Source organism: Mchenga conophoros, linkage group LG4 (genome assembly GCF_057382185.1).
Source record: "Mchenga conophoros isolate Kocher_MC1m ecotype Shallow Benthic linkage group LG4, M_conophoros_male_GT1.1, whole genome shotgun sequence".
Lineage (NCBI taxonomy): Eukaryota > Metazoa > Chordata > Actinopteri > Cichliformes > Cichlidae > Mchenga > Mchenga conophoros.
Window position 1 is genome coordinate 37,405,966 of NC_140529.1, and position 25,418 is coordinate 37,431,383.

Here is a 25,418-nt window from a genome sequence, read left to right on the forward strand (position 1 = left end):
ACTGTTTCCACTGCACAGACTGGGATGTATTCAAGGTGCAGGACACTGACAATCGTGTCGCATTGGATAGTTACACCTCCACTGTCTTGGACTACATCTGTTTCTGTGTGGACAATGTAACAACTTGGAAACGATTCCGTGTGTTCCCTAATAATCCACTTTGGATGACACACGGAGTTCAACAACTTATTCGAACGAGGAACAACGCTTTCAAATCCGGGGACCAGGAGGCATACAGTGCTGCCAGGGCCAACCTGAGAAGAGGCATCAAGACTGCCAAGCAGCAGCACAGGAGGCGTATCGAGGCCAGGTTTGAGAACAACACAAACCCAAGGCAGGTCTGGGAGGGCATCAGGGCTATCACGGACTACAAAAGGAGAACACCATCACCCTCAGCCGACAGTTCTACTCTGGCTGAGGATCTAAATCTCTTTTATGCCCGTTTTGACAGGGAGAACACCGACCCTGTCCTGTCCCCTCTCCCCTCAACCGACCCTGCTCCGGTCCTGAGCACTCATGAGCTGAGGCGTGTGTTCCGGAGCATTAACACCAGGAAGGCGGCCGGGCCGGATGGAGTGCTGGGCCGGGTGCTAAAAGACTGTGCTGCGGACCTGGCGGACGTCTTCACCTCTATATATAACACCTCGCTGTCCTGTTCACTGGTACCATCCTGTTTCAAAGCAGCAACCATCGTTCCCATCCCAAAACAGTCAAATGTCACATGTCTGAACGATTTCAGACCTGTGGCACTCACCCCCATTCCCGCCAAATGCCTGGAGAGACTGGTCATTAAACACATCAGAGCTGCTTTTCCACCATCCCTGGACTCGCACCAGTTTGCATACAGGGAGAACCGGTCAACCGAGGATGCGATCGCCACAGTGCTGCACACATTACTGAAGCACTTGGAACACAGGAACACCTATGCACGGCTCCTCTTTGTAGACTACAGCTCGGCTTTTAATACCATCCGGCCATACAAACTCCGTCCCAAACTCCACCAACTGGGACTTAACTCCTCTCTGTGCAACTGGATTGTGGACTTCCTCACTAACCGTAGACAGAGTGTCAGAGTGGGTAAGAACACCTCTTCCACCCTTGTGGTCAACACCGGTGCCCCTCAGGGGTGTGTTCTGAGCCCTCTGCTATACACTCTCTTCACCCATGACTGTATTTCCTCCTGCGCGTCCAATCTCATTGTTAAGTTTGCCGATGACACTACAGTGCTCGGACTTATATCCAACAATGATGAGACAAACTATAGGACAGAGGTGCAACAACTAGAGTCATGGTGCCACGACAATAACTTGGTCTTAAACACCAAAAAGACCAAGGAGATCATTGTAGATTTCCGGAAGAGGGGTCATAATAACCATCTGCCTCTCTTCATTGGCAGTGAGGCGGTGGAGAGGGTGAGCAGTTTTAAATTCTTGGGGGTAACTGTGACCGAGGACCTGTCCTGGGGCAACCATATCACCTCAGTTGCACGGAAGGCCCAACAGCGCCTCTACTACCTGAGGAGACTGCGGAGCGCACACATTCCCAGATCTCTGATGTTGAACTTCTACAACTGTGCCATCAGCAGCGTTCTGACGTATGGATTTCTAGTGTGGTTCCCCAGCTGCACCAAGGCCGACCAGCAAGCACTCCAGCGGGTGGTGAAAGAAGCTGGCAGAATTATTGGAACAAGTCTGCCAGAGATCAGCAATATCTTCCCCACTCGCTGTCTGAGGAGGGTGCACAGTATCCTGCGGGACCAACATCACCCTGCGCGCCACCTTTTCCATCTGCTGCCCTCAGGGAGAAGGTACAGGTCTATACAGGCCAGAACATCCAGACTGGCCAACAGCCTGTATCCACAGGCTGTGAGGCTCCTGAACTCTCTGCCCCCCTCTCACGGACAATAACCATATCCAACTTCTTAATAGCAATGAACTGGTCTGCATTGGTGCATCATATCTTTATTCTCTTCCCCCTCCTGCCCCCCCCCTTTCTTAAATAGATAACTATCATATCTGATATCATATCTCACAGTACAATAATATTGAATGGGTTGCATTGTTGTACTTTGTCATGTTTCTCAGGTCTTTGTCTGAATTTCTACGAACACTACTTGTCATGTTCTCATGTTATTGTTAAGGATTGTCTTATTGCATTGGAGTCACACTGGGTTAAATATGTACACTTGGGTTTTAAGGGGTATTTATTATTTTCTTCTTCTTCTTCTTCTTCTTTTTTTTTTTTTTTTTTTGGGTTGTATTGAAGCCCCAAACGCAATTTCATTGTTCTTGACAATGACAATAAATAAATACTAACTACTAAATAAATTTTACTTACTTACTACTTAGTAGTTAAAAGAAGTTTAACAGTTTCAGTGATATAAAAAGGGAATAAAGAGTATATGCAGGAAGAAGAAAGAAACTTCAGCTTTTATCTCCAGAGAGAGTTGGAAAAGTCTCCTTCAGATTAAAATCACAAGGTAAACACCAAACCTGTAACCTCCACTGTGAGTTTATTTCCAAGTTTGATATGTCAAAATGACCATGCAGCGTTGGTGACGTGTCCCACACAAACACGCTTGTTATTGTCATTTTAGATGTGAACTCATAACACACAAGGGCACAGCACTACAGTCGTCCAGGAGGTGAGAGGTAATAAAAAACTCTGAGAGTCCAGAATTCACATTTTTCTTAGTGCACCACAGGTGAAAACCCTCTGAAACAGTGAAAGAGTCCAAAAACAAAAGTGTGTGTGTGTGTGTGTTTGGTTTTTTTCCCTTGGCCCAGTGAACAGGTGGGGAGCGGCAGGGAGTGGCGAAGCTGCCTAATGACCATCATCACTCACCTCTCTCCGATGCCGGGGCCAAATCAATGAAGCTCCGACACTTCTCACCTGAGAGGAGAGAGAAAGGGAGAGGAAGGAGAGAGGGAGGTATAGATGTAAAGAGGGAAGAAGAGGTGGAGGAAACAAGGTGAATCGAGTTGGGAATAAAGGGGGGGGGGGGAGCAGGTGCAGAGGATGAGGCGATTAGTGGGCAGGAGACAAGGATGGAAATGAATGCATAGGGGGGAGAGAAAAGGATAAAATGAACGTTAGTGTGGCGGACTGATACGAACTGAAACCACGTCAGGCTCACAAATAAAGACACAGTGACTCAAGATGATCCTCTGCACACTGCTGCGCACTGCCAGGCATTATTAAGTTGTTTTAAAAGCTGTATTAGTCACATTCATTTGCTTTTGTTCCATCGCATTAAACAAAAGATGTTTACAGCACAGAGCTGGAGTCAGGATGAAAATCCCAAAGCAGAGAACTCAGTTAAATGATTAGAACGATCTGTTGATCCATTCTCTGACAAAAATCTGAGTCATGGTCACGAGGGCAGAGACATCCACCCATCTCCACAGTCACCTCCTCCACCATTTCTAAGGGGACACCAAGGTGTCGCCAAGACACCCGATCTCTCCGGCAGTCTGACAAAACATCGCCTAGATGTCCTCCATTGTTGTGTTATGTCATGGGGTTTTTCGAATGTATGTTTGTCACAGTTTCAGATCATCAAACAAATTCAAATATTAGACAAAGATAACAAATGTAAACACAAAATGCAGTTTCTAAATTATGGTGTTTGTTATTAAAAGGAAAATAATCCAAACCTACGTGTCCCTGTGTGAAAAACCGATTGTCACCGACCCATCATTACATAAATTAGCTGTGATGTATCACATCTTTGGAAAGCTGAATTCAGTTTCTAGCCACACCCAGGCCTGATCACTGTCATACCTGTTCACAATCAAGAAATCACTTAAATAGGACCTGCCTGACGAGGTGGAGCAGACCAAAAGATCCTCAAAAGCCAGACATCACGCCGGGATCCAAGGAAATTCAGGTACAAATGAGAAACAAAGTAACTGAGATTTCTCAGACTGGAAAAGGTTATAAAGCCATTTCTAAAGCAGAGGGACTCCAGCAAACCGCAGTGAGAGCCAATTTCCACAAATGGCAAGAACATGGAACAGTGGTGAACCTTCCCAGGATTGGCCAGCTGAAGAGAATTACCCTAAGAGCGCAGCGACGACTCATCCAAGAGGTGACAAAAGAACTGCAGGCCAGAGTTCATGACTCCACCGTAAGAAAGAGACCTGGCAAAAATGGCCTGCATGGCAGAAAACCAATGCTGAGCAAAAGGAACATAAAGAAAAATATCTGGATGATCCCCAAAACTTTTGGGAAAATATTCTGTAGACTGACGAGACAAAAGCTGAAGTTTTTGGAAGGTGTGTGTCCCATTACACCAAACCATAATACACCAGCAAGTCCACCTCTGACTAGGCCGATCCAGAGTCTTCATTTTGCTTTTCCCACTCTGCCTGAAGTCCTCCACCATAGTCCCCTTGCCTAAGAAGCCCCACATCACCGGCCTGAATGACTACAGACTGGTGGCACTCACCCCAGTGGTAATGAAATGCTTTGAGAAGCTGGTCCGCAGACACATCACAGCAGCCCTGCCCCGCAGCCTGGATCCACACCAGTTTGCCTACAGAGCAAACCGATCCACGGAAGACGCTGTAGCCACAGCACTCCATGCTGCATTAACTCACCTGGAAGAGCATGGTAGCTATGTGCGGATGCTCTTCGTGGATTACTGCTCAGCTTTTAACACCATCCTTCCACACAAACTGGTGGCCAAGCTACAAGACCTGGGGCTTCCAGACAGCACCTGCATGTGGATCAATAGCTTCCTCTCGGGCCGTAGACAGAGAGTCAGAGTTGGCCATCACACATCCTCAGCCCTGAGTCTCAGCACTGGCTCACCCCAGGGCTGTGTGCTCAGTCCACTGCTCTACTCTCTCTACACACACGACTGCACTCCTCGCCACCACAGCAACATCTTTGTGAAATTTGCAGATGACACCACAGTGGCGGGGCTCATTTCCAAGGGAGACGAGTCTACGTACAGAGACGAGGTGGAGCAGCTAACGTCATGGTGTAAGGCCAATAACCTCCTCCTCAACACTTCAAAAACCAAAGAACTCATAATAGACTTCAGAAGGAAAAAGGCAGAGATCCAACCACTATTCATAAATGGGGACTGTGTAGAAAGGGTGGCAAGCTTCCGCTTCCTGGGAGTCAATATAGAGGAGAACCTTTCCTGGAGTGTGAACACCTCCGAGCTGCTGAAAAAGGCCCAACAGAGACTGTACTTCCTGAGAATTCTCAGGAGGAATAACATCACACAGAGACTGCTGGTGTCCTTCTACAGAGCCACCATTGAGAGTGTTCTAACTTACTGCATATGCATCTGGTACACTAGCTGCACAGGGGCTCAGAGGAAAGCACTCCAAGGGATCATTAACACCGCCCAAAAGATCACTGGCTGCCCTCTCCCCACACTGGAAGTTCTACACAACGCCCACTGTTTTAAAAAGGCCCAAAACATCATAAAAGACACCTCACATCCTGGCCACTCCCTGTTCGAACTGTTGCCCTCAGGCAGACGGTACAGGGCAATCAGAGCAAGGACTAATAGACTCAAACACAGCTGTTATCCAACTGCAATAACACATCTGAATACTACAAAAAAATGTCCATCACGCCACTCTTGTGTTAATCTATGCACGGTCTGAAGCATGTGTGTGGGAATGTATGTGAATGTTTTACTGTTATATCTTATTAGTATTTTAAGTATTCTATCTATTTTATTTATTGAATTTTATTGTTTTATTTATATTTTGATATTGCTAGGGATGATGCAATGATCGGGGACCATTCTTAATTTCGTTGTTCTCATGACAATGACAATAAAGTTTCTGATTCTGATTAAGCCACTCAAAGTCCTGACCCGAATCCGATTGAGATGCTGTGACATGACCTTTGAAGGCGGCTCATGTGTGGCTAAACTATAACAATTCTGCAAAGCTGAATGGGCCAAAATTCCTCCACAGCTGTAAAAGACTCGTTGCCTCTTATCATGACTTAAAACTGGTAACAGCAGGTGGTTAGTTTGTGATATTACTCATTTCTCTGACCTAGATTTACTGCTCTTGTATTAAGGTTTGTCTCAGTGGCAGGTGGGTCACATATTAGCCTTAACACTTTGCATATGACTGGGTAGCATTAGCAATTTATATCCAACAGCATTTTTAGTTTATGTGTTTTTGAGTACAGTTTTTAAGGAAGTGCTTCGCTTTCTCTTGTACAGTGGGGCAAAAAAGTATTTAGTCAGCCACCGATTGTGCAAGTTCCCCCACCTAAAATGATGACAGAGGTCAGTAATTTGCACCAGAGGTACACTTCAACTGTGAGAGACAGAATGTGAAAAAAAAAAAAATCCATGAATCCACATGGTAGGATTTGTAAAGAATTTATTCGTAAATCAGGGTGGAAAATAAGTATTTGGTCAATAACAAAAATACAACTCAATACTTTGTAACATAACCTTTGTTGGCAATAACAGAGGTCAAACGTTTACTATAGGTCTTTACCAGGTTTGCACACACAGTAGCTGGTATTTTGGCCCATTCCTCCATGCAGATCTTCTCGAGAGCAGTGATGTTTTGGGGCTGTCGCCGAGCAACACGGACTTTCAACTCCCGCCACAGATTTTCTATGGGGTTGAGGTCTGGAGACTGGCTAGGCCACTCCAGGACTTTCAAATGCTTCTTACGGAGCCACTCCTTTGTTGCCCAGGCAGTGTGTTTTGGATCATTGTCATGTTGGAAGACCCAGCCTCGTTTCATCTTCAAAGTTCTCACTGATGGAAAGAGGTTTGGGCTCAAAATCTCACGATACATGGCCCCATTCATTCTGTCCTTAACACGGATCAGTCGTCCTGTCCCCTTGGCAGAAAAACAGCCCCATAGCATGATGTTTCCACCCCCATGCTTCACAGTAGGTATGGTGTTCTTGGGATGCAACTCAGTATTCTTCGTCCTCCAAACACGACGAGTTGAGTTTATACCAAAAAGTTCTACTTTGGTTTCATCTGACCACATGACATTCTCCCAATCCTCTGCTGTATCATCCATGTGCTCTCTGGCAAACTTCAGACGGGCCTGGACATGCACTGGCTTCAGCAGCGGAACACGTCTGGCACTGCGGGATTTGATTCCCTGCCGTTGTAGTGTGTTACTGATGGTGACCTTTGTTACTTTGGTCCCAGCTCTCTGCAGGTCATTCACCAGGTCCCCCCGTGTGCTTCTGGGATCTTTGCTCACCGTTCTCATGATCATTTTGACCCCACGGGATGAGATCTTGCGTGGAGCCCCAGATCGAGGGAGATTATCAGTGGTCTTGTATGTCTTCCATTTTCTGATGATTGCTCCCACAGTTGATTTTTTCACACCAAGCTGCTTGCCTATTGTAGATTCACTCTTCCCAGTCTGGTGCAGGTCTACAATACTTTTCCTGGTGTCCTTTGAAAGCTCTTTGGTCTTGGCCATGGCGGAGTTTGGAGTCTGACTGTTTGAGGCTGTGGACAGGTGTCTTTTATACAGATGATGAGTTCAAACAGGTGCCATTCATACAGGTAACGAGTGGGGGACAGAAAAGCTTCTTACAGAAGACGTTACAGGTCTGTGAGAGCCAGAGATTTTCCTTGTTTGAGGTGACCAAATACTTATTTTCCACCCTAATTTACGAATAAATTCTTTACAAATCCTACCATGTGGATTCATGGATTTTTTTTTCACATTCTGTCTCTCACAGTTGAAGTGTACCTCTGGTGCAAATTACTGACCTCTGTCATCATTTTAAGTGGGGGAACTTGCACAATCGGTGGCTGACTAAATACTTTTTTGCCCCACTGTATTTAGATCAGAGTGAGGATTTTGGACAGGTTGGGCTCCATGGGATGTTCTGGGATTATTGAGAGTCAGAAAGAAGTGGGAACGGTCATTGGCTGACTAATTGTCAATTACAAGTTTGTCATGTGATTAAACTTCTCTTGCTCGTGGTTGCTAACCTTCATAACTTTGTGATGTGGAGCGATACTGAATGTGTAAAAAAAGAAAAAGTGTGACTCTTTCTCAGATTGTTCTAGTTTCAGTTTTGAGTGTCCTCTTGGCTTCATTATATTTCTTCCTGGCACACTCGGGCCTCGGTGAGTTCATCAGAGCTCACGGGACCCTGCAGGTCACAGATCAGCAGCCACAACACGAGCTATAATTCAGCCCGTGCAGTGTCACGGGCAGCAGGCGGGCCCATCTATAACCAGCCCAAACACCGACGCCCACACACGCACAGAGCCATACTCGCTGAACAGCAGATGAAGACACACTCTGATCACACTGATGCTGAGGACGATTTAGGTTTCCTGTGGTGAAAGAAAAAGAACAGAAACTCAACGTCAGTCCTGCAGAAACTCTGAGATTCTGGAAGTCCCGTTAGCTCAACAGTGCATTCAGAAGAATAGCTTTTATGTCTAATTGGTACTTTTATTCTACAGTTTCAGCTCACATGATTCCTGTTAATCTACTGTTGCATCACCTATGGGCAGTTATTCTAACCTAGAGAGCAATCGGTGTTTGGCCTAAATGTGGGCTGCATTCAGACTTGGCTGACAGCTATGATTCAGGGTCGGTCTGGCTGACTAAATTTATCCATAGCTTCAGCTCACATGGACCAAATTTCAGGTGTTCTTTGGCAACTGGGTCACCTCTTAACCATGAAACACTTACCCCATCTCATGACTGATGGGCCATTTCCGCTTCTCCTATAACAGAGTGAAAACGCTGCTGGAAATGAGCCGAATGACCCTTAACCCACTCCTTCCTGTTACCTGTTCTCCACCTGGTGCTTGTATCCTTCCTTCCTCTGTTCTCCCCTGGCTTCCTGTTGGGAACTAAACTGAAATAAGAATAAATGTATGACTGTAGCTAAAATCAGCTCTTTGATTGTTTCCTCTAAGCGCCTGTTTGACAGAATCTGAAGAGGATGGTCATATTTCATCTTTTCAAGGTTAAATGTGAATTTGCTCACACCTTGGTGAACTGAAGTGAAGCTGTGATGCAGCCAAAAGGTGAGCGTCTCAGCGTCTGATTAGGACATGAATCTAAAATGTAATTAAAGAGTGAGCGGGCTCGTCTGTGACCTGATGACAGGACTAACAGCACAATCAGTATTCCTACGCCTTCCTGCTGCACACAGAAGCCCGCGCTGCTCTAAAATGTCAATTATCAAAAAAAAAAAAGAGAGAAAATCACGCTCGCAGTCTATCAGGCTGTAATGAAACAGATCCATTTAAAGAAGCTTCAGGTGTCTTCTCTTGTAATTTTGGTTCACAGTCCCGGCTCTCACTTTTGCACCACTCTTTCATTATTCTCCCTTCCTGCAGCTCTGCAGACTGTTTAATCAATGATCCGATGTCATTTGGGGGTTAATTGCAGCTGTAATGAGTATGAATGCTTTTGTGAAACAACACCTAATGTGCCATTACTTCTACATTTAAAACAGACCGTATAAAACGTCAGATTGAGAATGAACTTGAAGAACATAAAGGCTCCAGTCTCATTTGTGCTGATCCAACACCGCAGTTCAAAACTGGACGTGCAGAGTGATCGATGGACGTGATTGAGAAACTGAGGAACGCTGCACAGTCACACAATTATGACTTGCGTTAAAGCACGTCCTCCTCTATCTCTAATTGGATCATAAATTTCTAAATTAACACCACGTTTTATTCAACAAGACTTCAAACCAGCGACTGAGACCATAAACCCATCAGGAAAGTGTTTACTGGGCCCACAGAGCGAGGCAACGGACCAGTGGAAGCCCGAGGAGTTGCAGCATGGTGGTTAACTCCGTTGCCTCACAGCAAGAACATCAACCATGTGGCTGTGTTCACTTTTTCCAGTGTTTGCTCTGCAGGTACTCCGACGTCCTCCCAGTCCAAAGACATACATTTAGTGGGTTTAGGTTAACTGGTGACTCTAAAGTACCCATAGGGTGTGACTGACTGGCTGTCTGTGTTGACTGGTGAGTGGCAGTGTGCAAGCTTAATGTTGTGAAGGACGGTGCTTTGAACTGAAACAACTTCTACCTAAACCTAATTAACTAACTGTGAGCACCGAAATCAGGAGCAAAAGGAAAACACAAGGTTACACAAATAAACCCAAGAGTCAGGACACTTTGTCTGCAATGGTGAGACGCCTGCAGCATCTGACAGAACATCAGTATTTCACACATTGCTCCATGCCAGAGTCCTCAGCAGCCATCCTGAGCCGTCTCGCTTGTAACTGAATAACTTTTGTGCTCACAGATATGAAAACATCATCAGTCACATCAGCTCCAAAGGTTTGGTGGATTTGCCTCAAAGCAACATTTTAAAGACTTTTTTGTTCTACAGGTTATACTTCTACGTCACAGTCACACAGCTTCACTGAAGGCTCCATCCACGGCAACAACACAATCAGCATCTCCAGCTCCGCCCACCAGAGCACAACTAATAGTCTGATTCACGTTATGGGTCCGGGAAGGAAGAACGGTACTTTTACCTTCATCGTCACTACAATAATGAGTAAATATGTCTGCACAAACCTCTGCTGTGCATCTTTGATAATGTGCCTAATCATTTTCAAATGCAACCTCCTTCAGCAGTGATGGTTTCCTGTGTGACTTCATCAGTCTGTCACATCACTGTGGAGGAGTTTTGGCCCACTCTTCTTTATAGCGTCGATCAGATCATTGAGGTTTGCAACATTCATTTATGCACAGAAAAGACTGAAAAGATCTCAGTCAGGCTGAGGTCTGGATCACTGCAGCTCCTCCTTTTTTTAAGTTGGAAATGTGCTGCTGTGCTCGGGATCGTCGTCCTGTTGATGACCCAGTTTGCTTTAGCTGTGGGACACAGCCTCACATTTGGCTCTAGAACACTTTGGTGAGGTCACAGTACACTCAGTGACTGCAAGGTGCCCAAATCATGATCGGTCCACCGCTGTGGTGAAGGCTGGGTTTGAACTTCATTGGTCCTGATGTCTTGTTGGTAGTTCAGATGCTGCCATGCTGTTTATAGAGAGAAGAGGTTTTCTCCTGCATCCCTTCCACACAGCCATACTTGTTCCCACATAGCAAGCAGGTCTAGCCCGGATCTGGAATCAAGCCGGCACTGCTGGCTGAATTCTGGCATGTAAAGACATATGTCATCCAGATATGGGCCAGGCCTGGCATCAAGCTGGCACTTCTGATTGACCACTGTCATGGCAGAGTGTATGTCGACCAGATATGGGCCAGGTCTGGCAATGATGCCACTGCTTATGTGATGGCATGCCATATCTGGCCCGATTGTGGTTTAGTGTATGTGGCCCAGGCCCATAGAAAACAGGTCTTCCCCAGATCCGGCATCAAGCTGGCACTTCTAACCGCAATGATGCCATTGTTTATGTTCCTATTTTTGTTAAAAGACCCAAATGCCATGTTGCAATACTATACTGCTATGGTAGCCAACGTTTCAAATGCAGGTTTGACAGGTTTGTGTACACTTTATCCAAAACCTAGTGACGGTTTACTCATCTTTGCCAGTGGGTGGCGGTAGCTCAGGAGGTAAAGCAGGTCACCTACTGATCGGAAGGTTAGTGGTTCGATCACTGGCTCCTCCAGTCTGCATGTTAAGAGTGTGAATGTGTATGAATGTAGTTAGGAAGCACTCCGTGTAGGGAAAGTGTGTGAATGTGGTATGTTGTATAGAGTACTTTGAGTAATCCGGGAGACTAGAAAAGCGCTATATAAAAGTCAGTCTGAACAGAGTCTCATCATGTTACTTTAGCACTGTTTTGCATGTTCTGGCACATGTTGTTATTACATGGCTTGATTAAGATACACATTAGGCTGACATCTGGGGCCAGAGCTGAAACTGTTCTGGGCCAGCACACAACTTACACATGGTCCACATACTGCAAAGAATGACGGCCCTTTGGTGGCCCAGATCAGGTTTGCCAGAGGTAGTCCACACATGGGCCAGCACAGGACCACCAGTGTGTCTTCAACTGGCCTTGTGCTGACCCACGTGTGGCCCAGATCTGGCAAACCTGATCTGGGCCACACATGGGCCGTCATTCTTTGCGGTATGTGGACCATGTGTAAGCACATTATGTGGGCCAGATCCGGGCCATACCAATTTTGCTATGTGGGTTCAGTCTTTTTCTAACTGTGCTGTCCTGAACCATTAACCTAGCCTGAAGAGTCTTTGATGGAGCTCTTGGGTTTGTTTGCAGTTTCTCTGAGTATTACGCACTCTGGTCTTGGGGTGAAACAGGTTCTTCCTTCTACAATATAATAAAAAGAGAAAAGACATGAAACAGGCTGTTAAAAGGCTCAAACAGTGACAGTGAGGATTTCACAGAAAGGTCACGTCGATGTAAATTGAACTTTTTTGCAAATTAAAGCCTCTTTTTGGAGCGACCGACTCTGTTCTCATTACTGCTGTCACTGCGAGATGAGCTCCTTAGGAGTCTGTTTGCCAGTCGTGCCAGATTGAAGTGTTGTAATGAAGTGAATAAGCCTCGCTGAAGCTTTCATGACGCCATGGCTGCATGCTTTCACTTAACCTCTTATTGCCTGGGTGGAATACAGCATGTCTGGATTCAGATGCGATATCAAATCATAGTCAAAGAAGGTTTAAAAGTTCAGTGAAGTCTGGATTGACGGCGAGACTCCAACATGAGTCTCCCAGCAGGGTGTTTGAGGAGAGAACAGGGACAGTGAGGAGCAGCACAGTGAGACTGATGAAGAGAAGCAGTAAAGTCGTACGCATCGATCAGCCCGAGCGGGCTTCAGTAACTCTGAGATTGGCCCCTTCTGAAGCAGTCCAAAGCTCTGAGACGATGGCTGTTTTTAAAGGAAAAAATCCCACTGAATCATTTATTTCCCTCCATGTGTCATTTTTCACAGTGGCTCCAAAGTACGGACCTTTCATAGGAAAGCAGACTGATAAATAATTACTGTGAAGTGCTTGGATAAGTTTCACACAAGCAGAAAAGCTTGAATCATTAATTCAATTATTAATCTATTTTTAATAATAAGCTGCTGTAATATACGGACCAGCTGTGCAACAGGTCACATATAGCTCCAGCTCCAATGGCTGATGGCCACGTATTCCAATAATGGGCTCAGCGTATGTGCAGCCATCAAACACACCGAAATGGCTTGTTTCAGGTAGAGGATGAATTGGCCCACTTTCTAATAGAGCTACACTGAGCTCAGCGGGTCCGCTTTACAACAATTACAAATATTTTTTTGAACAAAAGAAAATATTAAAAGAAAATTTTATTTTACTAAGTAATACTAATAACACACAACAGCATATTCAGTACTGGTGAACTTAAGGCCCATATGTCTGTTAAAGTATCATCAGAGATAAGGATCGGCGTGATCATTTTAAAAGTGGATCCTATTTTCAAGTCCAAGGTGTGCTGAATGCAAAAAACAGATAAAGATGTTGAAACACTTCTTCTAAGAAATTCATGACATTGCGATGAATAAATAAAATACTGCTGTTTTTGTGTTTTGTGTGCAGCTTCATCAGGAAGTTGCATAACTCACATACATTTGTAGAATTATATTATATCGTGGACTCTAGTAGCTTAAAAGCAGGATCCATAAGCTGTAGACAGGCAAGCAGAACTTCAATCCCAAACAGGAAGCTCCAACAGAACAAAAACAAACACTTGAGTTGGCTGAGGTGAAGCCTATCAGACAGCTAGCAGCTCCAGCTGCCTGTGTCACCATTAACCTGTCAGTCCAAAAGCCCACGCCCATAATAATGCAAACTTTATACAGAGGAATTCACCCTCGTACAGCTGTTATAAATGGAGAAATAATCTGTAGAGACCAAAACTGTTTCTGTATCAGGCTGTAAACGTGTTTATTTCTGCTGTGAAGTTGGACATTTGAACATGGGAGTCTATGGGGACTGACCTCTGCTGGACACTAGAGGTACTGCAGCTTTTGGCGCTTCTCTGTTGACTTCTTGAGCTTTCAGTGAACAACACGAGCAGCAACACAGAGCCCAAAACTGATAAAAGTGGTGTCAAAATATTATAGAGAATATTACTGCAAACAAAGGTAACCGAGAGTCTGCTTAAATCTGTGACAGACAGTGTCATATTCATACAGTAATTATGTATAACGTACATGTAATTTTAAGTCCTAACATCTTTGGAGGTTAATCAATGTTAATTAGTGATGCTCTCGGTGTCTCCATCACCTCCCCAGGATGATCTCATTCGTAATCCTCAAAGGTGATGCTAATAATTATTTCTGTAAAAACAAACAAGCAGAGCGAAGTCAGAGAAGAAAAAGGAATCGATGGCTGAGAGAGGGAGTCACACTGTAAAATTTTATTATCATAACTCTCCGCTCAGCGATGCCAGAATGCCTTTTTATCCAGCACTGTTGGGCGAACCACACTGTAATAAAGATACAGGCCTTTAGCTCACAGACCAATCACACTGAAAGGAGAAATTACCAGTTACTAACAGGCAATTCATAGTGAGTTATATCCCATCAACAGCACAGTGAACACAGTCTGTGTGCAGACCGGGAAATAATCGATAGGGCTGGGCGATATGGCCTAAAATTCATATTGCGATATAATTTGAAGCATGTGCGGTAACGATATATATCGCGATATATTCTTTTCTTCTGTATAGCGTGTTTTCCACACTATAAGGACTTAAAATCCTTTAATTTTCTCAAAAATCGAGTGTGCCTTATGTATGAATTCTGGTTGTGCTTACTGACCTCGAACCGATTTTGGCTGCAGAAATCTGTTAAAAAATGTTTTAGTACAACTTTGGTAAGCTGCACTGCTTGATGGATTGTCAGAGCATTACGGCTGCCGTAGTGAGGAGCTTCGCGGAGTAATCTGGGTCCAAAACTCCGTCTGCTTCAGCTCCCAAAGTCAAACGAACACTAAGAGTTAAAAACGGTCTAAATTCCACCTGGTAAAGCAGCAACGCTTTACCAGGTGTAACAATTAAGTTTAACATCCAGGCATCCATGAAAACAGAATTTATTAAATTTAACGGAGTTAGAAGTTAGCAGGAAGTTAGCTCGCTAGCTTCCACCTAAACATGACATACCATGTTCTGAGAGATTTTTGAAACTAATTCAAACGTACAGCTCTGCTGCCACTTCCAACATAAATGAAGACAGAAAACTAAACAGCAGTGGCGTTTGTAGGGTTACTGAAGTTGGACTACCTGGTATATAATGTTGTGCTACGTGATTGCTAGCGACACAGCTATGTTAGCATAACATTAGCACAGTGAAGCTGGAGGATGAACGCCAACTTTTTTCCACTCGATAAAAGTTAACGTGAGGGATTCTGGTGGTCAGGGACAAATGCAATCGCATAGCAGGATGCTGTACACGGGCCAAACTTCAGTCAGGAGAACAACTGAGATTATTCATCCACAATACGAGGTTAGTTATTAATATACTGCAACAACATGGGAATAGAGCAGCTGCGAGAGAATTCAGCATTAATGAATCAATGTTACCGAAGTGGAGGAAGCGCAGTTTTTGGCTTTCCCCATATTTCAAAAGTGCTTCATCTCTTTGTTATGACTGTCGCCCGCCATAATTTGCAGATGATAATGGTTGTAGCCGCTGCGATGCTTTTGACCAAAACAGGTGCAGCTTGATGACATCATCAACATGCGCTATCGCGATAGAGCGGTATAGTCAAAATCTCTGTCGTTGGCCAAATTTATATCGTTTCTATCGTATATCGTTTATATCGCCCACCCCTACTTTACAGATGATTTGTGTTTTTAAAGACAGTTTTTGTCCTCTTTTAATTTTCTTGGACGGTGCTCCGACAGCACAAACACAGTCCAGAGGTCCAGTTCAGGGACTCCAGTTAGCTGAGGTGAAGCCGAGCAGACAGCTAGCAGCTACAGCCGCCTGTGTCGCCACCCACTAACCAGAGCTGCCATGCTCCTAAATTTATGTCTTAACAAAATCCAAATAGATGCATTATAAAAACATTTCCCCCGTACGGCTGTGATGTACTAAAAACAATGAGCCATTACTGATGTTTGACTTCATACTAGACTCTAACCTCAGTCTCGTGTGACAGTTCTACATTTAACCCCATTCATCCGCCTGGAGGTTCCCACTGGACTCATGTTAACATACACAAAGTGCAATTGAAATTGTAGAAGTGCAAACACCTCATACCAAAACAATGCACCTTGAACCCACACAGAAGAAATGATTTTTACTCCTGCTTTGGTTAGCATTAACCTGATGTTAGCAACAGCTAATGCGCTACACGTGCAGACAACAGGAAACACTTGGATAAAGTACAGCAATCTTTTCCCTCTCAGGGACCGGAGCAGGCTTGTTATAATGACCCAGTGACACTGATGTTATTGCACTTAGTCTAAAGGTTCTGCAGCACATCTCAGCCACACAGCAAAGCTTCATCCCAGCCTTTTCATTAAACTGTCTGGAATCACTGCAGCAGCCTTCATGGTGGGAAAACATGTTAGGTTTAGGAATTATGATCCACAGCCCCCCAGTACTACCACACATTAACAGGTTTAAGTCCTCTTTATCATTAACAACACAGGGAGAGCCAAAGAATGAGCCAAGATTAGTTTTATATGCATCACCAATCAGCAGCTCGAATCTGTGAGGAAAAAAGGCAAAAATCCACAACCCTTTGGTCCAAACATCAACTTTATCATCCAGGCCAAGCTGCAAATCAGCAAGTGCTGCGTCACGCCAAAGAAGTCATCCAGACAAATAAACTATACGTATACTTGTTTTATCACAGTCGAGACAGCCAGCATCTCCAGTATTCTGAATTTGTTCCAGAACTGAGGAAACAGCTGAATAAAACATTGGGCTTGGCAGGAAATCCACCATATTTTTGCTGCTGGGCTTTTCTGTAGAGTTCATCATCACTGGGACAGAAGAACACACACACACACACACACACACACACACTCACTCTCCGGCTCTTCCCAAAGCTCCGCGCTGTCACAGGTGTTTGCGTACCTGATCTCAGGTAACACTCTCTTTGGTCTGTTACGCATCAGGTTAAATGAGGAGGCGGGTATGATGTTGAATCTTTATCAGCTGATAATTAAACAGCTGGTGTTTGGAGTTGCTTTCATCATTATTCAGCCTCTGCAGCACATGTATACTATCTGCATATTAATGTGGATTGTTTACATGGTTTGATTAAAGTCGGCACACGCTCAGTTCAGCCATCAGGACTAGTAAGAGTGACAGGCGCTGTAAACATTTTTAAAAAGTGCAAATACAAATTATCAGCGGTCTTCAACTCAGTTTGAATCCAATCACCTCAACTGGCATTCCTCAACCTAACCAAGAAGTTTTAGCGCCCAGCGCCTCAGTCACACCGGCCTACAGACCGGTCGGTGCACGGTGTTGGACAAAAAAACTTCCTCACGATTGTTTCGGTTGCTTGTAGGTTGCCATGGTTACCCACAGTTTTCATGGAAGACACCAGCTTTCCTGGAAAGCCGTGGAGGCCAGGCCAGGCAGCTGGACACTTAAGCAGGACCCAGTTCAGATGGTGTTTGGATGGTTCACAGAGAGTTGCTTCGAAGACAGTTTAAAAGAATCGTGAATGTAATCTCAGAGAATGGTGCTGGTTTGTTCTCCAGGAACTGTTTGAGGTTTGTAAGGAGGGTCTGCAGGCAGGTGAGGCAAGAAGGTAAGACTCCTTGAAAGAATCCTTAACAGGGAAGTATTGACTCGGAGAAGACAGGTGAGCAAGTTCAGGTAAGTTTCAAGACCAAAGTGGGAATCAGACTTTACCCCAAGACCCAAACACTACAAACTGATTCCAGTGACACCAACTACATGCACAATGTTAATGAGACTAAAAAAACCTGATGCAAGCTGGAAATGGAAACTGTTGCCTTCAAAATAAAAGCTGCGTTTTTCGAAACTTATTCATTGAGAGTCCGCTGGGGAGTGTTTCCTTGCAAGCTCCTGCTGAGGTTGGTGCACCACACTCTTTGCAACCAGTTTCACCCAGCAGCAACAGAGCAGTTGGCAAATACACATGTATCGATAGCAACAAAATTTAATCAGGCAAAAAGAAAGTGAAAAACAAAGCAGAGCAAAGAGAAATCTTAGTGCAAATCCCAAAGTTTTCAAAGACAACAAATAATTTAGACTGGATGTTGGGATTGATCTAAAATACAAACAGATGAATGCATAAAATCTTTGATGAAAATGCAGCTTTGGGTTTAAGTCTAATAAAATGTGCATTCCTGTTGGTGAGAGCAGGGCCGAGAGCAAAAATATAAACACCCTGTGCTGCTCCATCAGCAGCTTCTGTTCCAGTGTTGGTCTCAGTGTAAACATCCTGTAGATTTAATGAAGAGCTGGAACAAACCGATCCTTTCAGAATGTGAGGGGGGAATTTAACAAGCTTAAGCTTCGGGGCGTGACGGGATGTGTGTTTGTTCAATACTTGATGTGCTGGACGGGAGACTTTCTTAGTTTTGTACTTACTGAGATCTGAGCTGTCAGAGCTCAGTTTGAGTCGATGTATTAACAGAAACTTTAGAGCAGATCAACAGATTCAACCTTCCTGAGGCCGAATCTGCAACACTCCTGGTCACACCATGCAAGGCCGCTAAACAGCCACTAGATGGAGCTCAAACTGACTGCAGATGTTAGGATAAGTGAAGCCAGATAAGAAAGTTATCCTGGGTATGTTGAAGTTTGTAGCACAGCCCCCAGATATCCAGTCTGTCACAGAGGAGAGACCTCTGACATCAAATAATGCAAAGAAAGAGCACAAAATTAAAACTAACTAAAAAAAAAAGCTTGTGTCTAAATAAACTCATAAATAACTTATTTTAAGTCATGCTTGAGGAGATATGAGCGTTTAAGTCTCAGTTACATAATATATATGAATATGGTTTAATGTATTAAACATGAATAATAGTTTTTAGGTGCTGTGATGTTTAGAAATGCTCCCCTGGTCTCAGCTTTCCTGTCCTCCACCTTCCTATCGCAATAAAAGCTAAAAGACCACAATAAAAACACAAGTGGGCGCTACAGCAAGAGCTTAAATACGAGTTTCTCGTTTTTGCTTCTGCAGAATTAAAGGATCCCTCCCATGTGGGTTACTGGTGGTCATCAGTCAGGACTTAAGGCCTCAGGCTGAGCATTTTATTTCCTATTTGCCGCTGATGTGAAAATTCTCACAGAGAAATAAGGTTAAAAATGCATTCACATTCTGAACAATGGCGCGTGCCACTGATGCAAATAATGATTCTTTACAGGATTTTAGAAAATCTGCTGGTTTTTTACACTTTAACTTCACAGATGCTGCTGCTCCTGCATGGTGTGGACTTTAAATGTGGAGAAGAAGGAAAGCTCATAATATCAGTTAGACACACACACACACACACACACACACACACACACACACACACACACACACACACACACACACACACACACACACCTCTGTGTCCCTGGGATGTTTATTTACTCTCACAGAGTTACAGCGCACAGATCCACACACAGACTGTTTTGTCCTCTTCACTCCCACTCGTCTCTGCACAGAACAGATCCTGTTTGTTTGTTTGTCTACAGCTTCTCACATGGGACAAAATATCAGAAACACTTACAGGACCCACAGAGGCAAAGCTCACTGTAGACTTCACAGCTAAAGCTCCAAGTAATGGGGATCAATCCGCAGCTGAAAGTAGTCCCTGACAAGCAGAGGTTTCTCCTGTTTGGTCAAAAACTGCACCGTGGAGCAGTTTTAGGAAGTTCATCACAAAGATGGAAACAGAGAAGGAAAGTCAGAAAGTAAAGGGACACTGGCTGAGGTAGAAACAGTTTTCTTAATAAGAGTCCTGACAGATGTGGAAATGTCTGTGAGGGAGCCACAATAAGTCTCACCGGATTATATAAATACTAAGAACAATGCTTCAGAGTTATTGCCTCTTTTGGCAGAGGATACATTAGACCATCCTTTATTGAAAGGTAAGGAGGTGACACCACCCCACAGTTCAAAGCCGTCCACCATCAGAGCATTCACAAAAACAATCTGATCAGTGATCTCTGTTTTTCATCCTCTGCCATCTTTCATTCAAAAGACCAGAAGTTAACTTTGAGTTATTAAAACCTGCTTGTTATGAAGTTTGTTTCCCCTGTGAAGCACTTTGTTTGGCAGCTTTAGAACTAACCAGAACTGGACCAAGTAAAGCGCTATACAAATACAGGCCATTTACCATTCAACAGGAAGCCAGCTTCAGCAGCTGATAACAAAGTTCAGGAAACAAACTGCTGGAACTATAAATCCAAAAACACAGGAGAGGAAATCCAGGAGATTGGAGAGGGCAGCACCTCCTCAACGCACCGTTTGGATAACACGGTTACAGCAAAAAGTCCCACTGGTATGAGCTTCTATGTGAGGGCGTCCAGCACATCACCTGAGCGACTCCTCACTGTGGACTGAGGGAAAATAAGTGATTTGAAGACCTGAACTTTTAATTTTTGAGTTTTCCATTAAACGTCTCATCAGCAGGAAGAGAAAATGTGAGCAGAGAGCCTCATGTGTTATTTATTTATTTATTTTTACCTTTATTTAACCAGGAGGTTCACAAAGAAACCCAGCCAAGACAGCAGCCATGATGCAAACATGCTAAAAATGCACCAATTACAACAGAAAATTCAAGATTTACAACAATTTATACAAAATACAAACACCCACAACAAAACCCACCAGAGACCTCACAAGAAAAACATTCACATCTCCTTCACTGCACTCCTTATGATGCTTTTCAATTCAGCAGCAGGTATGCTGAATGTGTTTAAGCTGAGATCTTTCTGCTTTTCTGAGGAACTAACCAGAGCAGAGAAGAGTATGGAGGTAAACGGGGCCGTTCTTTTCAGAGTTCCAGCTTCAGTCATATTCATCACCCAGCTCTCCACATTTATCCAAAACAGTGTGAATACATCATGTTTGCACAGAGCAGACCCACACCAGCATCATCCACCATCACATGAAAGGTTAAAGTCTCAGTGCAGCCACACTCTCTGGTCCTAACTGATGAATTTCCATCTAGGATTGCTTGACTTCAGACGTGGTTTGGAGTGAAGATTTTGTGCTCCTTTCTGGCACTAACAAATTCCCTGAATTCTGTCAACTTTTATCTTTATGACAAGAAGCACAGACCGAAGAAAAAGCATAAAAATATTTATTTTCAATGTAAATCTAAAAATGTTTCATTTGTTGTCCTGTTATTGAGGGAAACGGAGATTTAGAAGCTCAATTTCTGCTTGAAAAATGAGAGCGCATTGACTTAAATTGTCCACATCGATCAGCGTGCAATGAGTGAGAGCAGTGTCCTCTGAACGCACCACATCCTATCATTTTAAAATTCTGTCCAAAGACTAAACAAACATCAGTGCGGCTCAAACTCGAAGTGAAAACAGGTTTTACGCACAAACATTTTCCTTTGGTTGTGCGTAAAAATGACGTGGCTGGCGTGTTAGCTTTAATTTCAGGGGGACATTGTCTGACCTGTTACTGCAGGTGAGCTAAAAAATAAAATAAATAAAAACTGAAGTGAAGAGGGAAAAGTATTCCACATACTTCACACTCATCTTAAAGCCGACACTGCTCTAGTTTTATTTTCTCTTAACAACTTTAAGCGACCCCAGAATCTCCCCAGCCTCTCGGACTGATGGACCCACCTGACTCGTGGATGTTCTCCTCGCAGGAGTACCAGATGCCCGTATGGAAGCGGCGGAAGAGGAAGCGGTCGTCCCCGGTCTCCCAGCTGTAGTGCACTTTGTTCTGGTCCGTCTCGTTCACGCCGTAGTCGATGCAGTTGTGGTGCCGCTGCTTGCTGCAGTTGGGCTTGGGGACGCGCTGGGTGCCCTCGCACCAGTACGTGGTGATGAAGGCGGTGGTGGAGAAGAACAGGGCCACCAGGTTCAGACCCACCGACAGCAGCGCGCGGCATTTCCGCGTCGTCTTCATGATCTCGGAGCGAGCGGCCGCGTCCCCGCAGGCAGCGAGAAAGTTCATCCAAGAAGGAGAGCGAGGAGGTCAGACGAGGAAGAGCGGCATGGCGCTGCGAGGACGCACAGAGAATTACGCGCGTGTCCTCAGTGAGGAGCTCCGGACCCAGAATTTAAATCTTCCATCAGAGCTTCCGGCGTCGGAGAGGAGACGGGGAGCTGCTCCTCCGTCACAGAGCAGGAGGCTCACTGAGGAGACGTGATGCTGAGAGCGGAGCACCTCTCTCTCTCCTGCTCTCCCTCCCTGCGTGTGCGTCATCACAGTGACCGGTCACCCAGACAGCTCACACCTCAGCCACACCTACTCCCGTTTTCCCTTTTAGAAATCAGTCATTTTGGATCTTTTGGTATTAAATCTGTGACTCTTTATGGGGGTGTTGAATCCATCACAAAGAAACCCAGCTCAAATATGACAGCAGGTAATACGATATCATTTTGTTTGATGCTACCTGCATCTCCTCTCCACCTTCAAGGTGTCCTGCGAAAGTCAAAAATCTAATTTTAGTCTCATTTCAGAGACAAAGGGTCACAGATCCCAACAGACTCAATAAACTGATAAACTTTTAATGACAACGTGCATTAGGAGCTTGGAGAGGTGAGGCTCCAGTTTGGGACCACTGTGTTTCGCACTTTTGTGAATTTTTTCCTTTGGCTTATTTTGTTAATTTACTCTCCTAGTTTAATCTAATCTGTTTTGTTTATTTATTTAAATTATTTTATTTATTCATTCATTTTGCTTTGACTTGACCTTCCTGGTTGACACTAGAAGGTAAAAACTGCGTAAACATTTGGTTTAAGCTCTAACAAGCGCCTTTGGTTTGAGGTTAAAAAAAGTTTTGGCAAAAGGGCACCGATTCCCACCTCAGCCGCAGGAACAGCTCGACAACCAACTCACAGTTAGTATTACTGTAACGTTATAGAAGTGAGAACCCAACTGTGACAGCCACTAACACAATGACCCAGTCAGGCAGTGAGTGTATGTAAACACAGTGCTACTGGGTCAATCCAAAACAAAATCCATCATAAATGGAAAAAACCCAAAGATGAGCTGATTTTTTATTATAAAAACTTTTGCATATCAAATGAAGCCAAGTTAAGTTTTACCTGCATATAAATGATGAGTGTAAGAGCCCCCATAAAAACATCTGCAAGGTTAAAATTTGATGCTTTTTAAGTACAGTAGATGCCCACGTGAAATTTCCAGGACTGAAAAACACTTTTAGGCTCTGTCACAAACTGTGAATGTCATCAAATCAGTTTTTCTCCACGTGTCACAATGCAAAGGCAAAATCTCATTTCTCTGAACATCAGTTTCAGCATCAGATTAAATATTATAATTTCACTAAGCGGAAGCATTGGTACCCTGGATATTTTCTCTGTTTTCTGATCATTTACTGTAGAAAACAAGAAGAGTATTCTGGGTAAACCTTAAAGATTCCCTCGTGGGGCGGATGTCTGCTCAGAACATGTTAGTCTAACATGTTCTGAGCAGACACCCGGCAAAAAGCAGAGCTTTAATGTGCTCTAGAGCACATTTAAGCTCTGCTTTTTGCCTACATTTGGATACCAGACTCAACTTCTAACCTTACTTTCTGTTTAACTGAGTCCTTACAGCGTCAGTCACAACCTTCCCTGGAAGAAGAATCTCAGCGACTTTGGTGATCAGACTTTTTCTCCAGAGTGACGAGCCTGACTCGTTTCACTCAGGATGAATTCTAATAACTGGGACCATCATCGGGTTGTATTGTTCCAGTTTATGACCAAATACCAGCAAAGTTTCATTTGAGTTTGTTGCAAATAAAAATGTATCCATCAAAGAGACAGGATGACAAACAGTTCAAGAACACAAGGAGCCGCAGTCAGACATCAAAAACCCAGAAACAGTAAAAACACATCACAGAGTTCGATTCATCTAACTTCTATTGATCCTCTTGTTCTTAACTAATTGTGAGCACTTTGGTCAACTTTGTTGCTTTTAAATGTGATAAAGAAAACTGATATTGATTGATATTGATCTTCTTGTGATTCCAGCATTTAGTTCAGTCTTTCTTCAGTTTTGATTATTCTTCATGATTTCTTTTGACAGTTTCACTTGTAAAATTATTTGTCTTGGTTTCAGTCCTACTGCTGATGATTGTGTGCACCTCCGGTAAGTCCATGTGACGACACTCCTACTTTAGTCATTGTGTGTTAATTGTGTGTTAATTGCTTGAATTAAGAAGGTTTTGTTTCCATTTGTTAGTTTCTCATTTTGTTTTTGCTGTTTTTCTTTATTTCTAAGTTCTTTAAAGTTACTCCTTTTGCACGATAGTTTGTGTCCACATCTACATATCCATCTACTAGTTGCTTTAGAAATTCCTCACAGTGTCTCATTATATGCAGATTGATCTCCACAGTTAAACAAAAACTGTTGGCAGCAGCTCAAGTAAAACAAAACCCTTTGATTCTCTGAGTTGAGACAGGAGAAAGAGAGGACAATGACCATGTTTGCAGTAAAAAGTTCAAAGTGATGCTCTGATTCTGCAGGGCGTGAAGAGAGAGGCTGGAGGGGAAAAACACCAGCTACAGGAGATAAACAGCCACCATGTGACCGAGCAGTGGTGAAGACTTGGTTTAAACACAAAAACAACTTGATTAGACTGAGAGAACGATCACAGCCAGGGTTAAAATAACTACCTTCTAAGGTTACAGGACCATCATCGTCATGGTAACAGCAATAAAAACCTCAGGTTTTTGTGCTTTTTCTTTAATTGTCCATCTGAGAAAAACATCCCTAAATCCAGTCAGTAACAGCTGTGAAGCCGTGAGGCCACATGCACATCCATGCCCTCTGCAGATAGCGCACACTTGGGTATTTTGGCTGGGACTGCTCGTCACACCTTATCAGTCACAGGCTGCCAGAAATGAGAAAGATGCTGCTGACATCAGAGAGACATGTATAAGATGCTTTGTGATGTTAGTGAACTGGGTTAAAGCAATATTAGAATGAACAATCCTCTTAAGGATTGATTAATTATAAATTTGGAGGTGTTTGGTTTTCTGGTTCTGACAGTCGAGTAAGTCTGTGTGTTCTTTATGAACTTGGTAAGGTTTGGGCACCAAAGACTACTTGGTTATGTTCAGAAAAAGATGTTGGCTTGGCTTCAAAGGCACTAAACAAGAAAATAAGCTTACCAGTTGCTTCTAAATGTGATCCTGGGGTACTGTGATACCCTTTTAAGTATGCTCATGACAAGCTGAGCATGAGAAGCTTTCAGTGTTGGTGCCATGACACATGGACACAGAAGGACACTTTGAGACACCAACAGTTTCGATGGTACAGCAGAGTTTAACACTTTGGGAATGAAAATGGGCCGTCCCTTCACTTCATCACCAGACCACAG

General features: G+C 43.9%; 1 protein-coding gene across 2 annotated transcripts in view; it reads right to left on the reverse strand.

Annotated features, from left to right (window-relative positions):
• The window catches only part of gsg1l (gsg1-like), a 39,762-nt gene extending 17,491 nt beyond the window's left edge, over positions 1-22,271 (reverse strand). Inside the window, exons 1-2 of one of the 2 annotated variants that reach the window (XM_085272195.1) lie at positions 21,706-22,271; positions 2,845-2,892 (exon numbers count right to left, since the gene is read on the reverse strand). In XM_085272195.1, the coding sequence (XP_085128321.1) occupies positions 2,845-2,892; positions 21,706-22,042 (385 nt within the window). In that variant the 5' untranslated portion in view covers positions 22,043-22,271. The remainder of the gene's footprint in view (positions 1-2,844; positions 2,893-21,705) is intronic. The other variant, XM_085272196.1, reaches the window with a different exon arrangement.
• Positions 22,272-25,418: the final 3,147 nt, after the last annotated feature.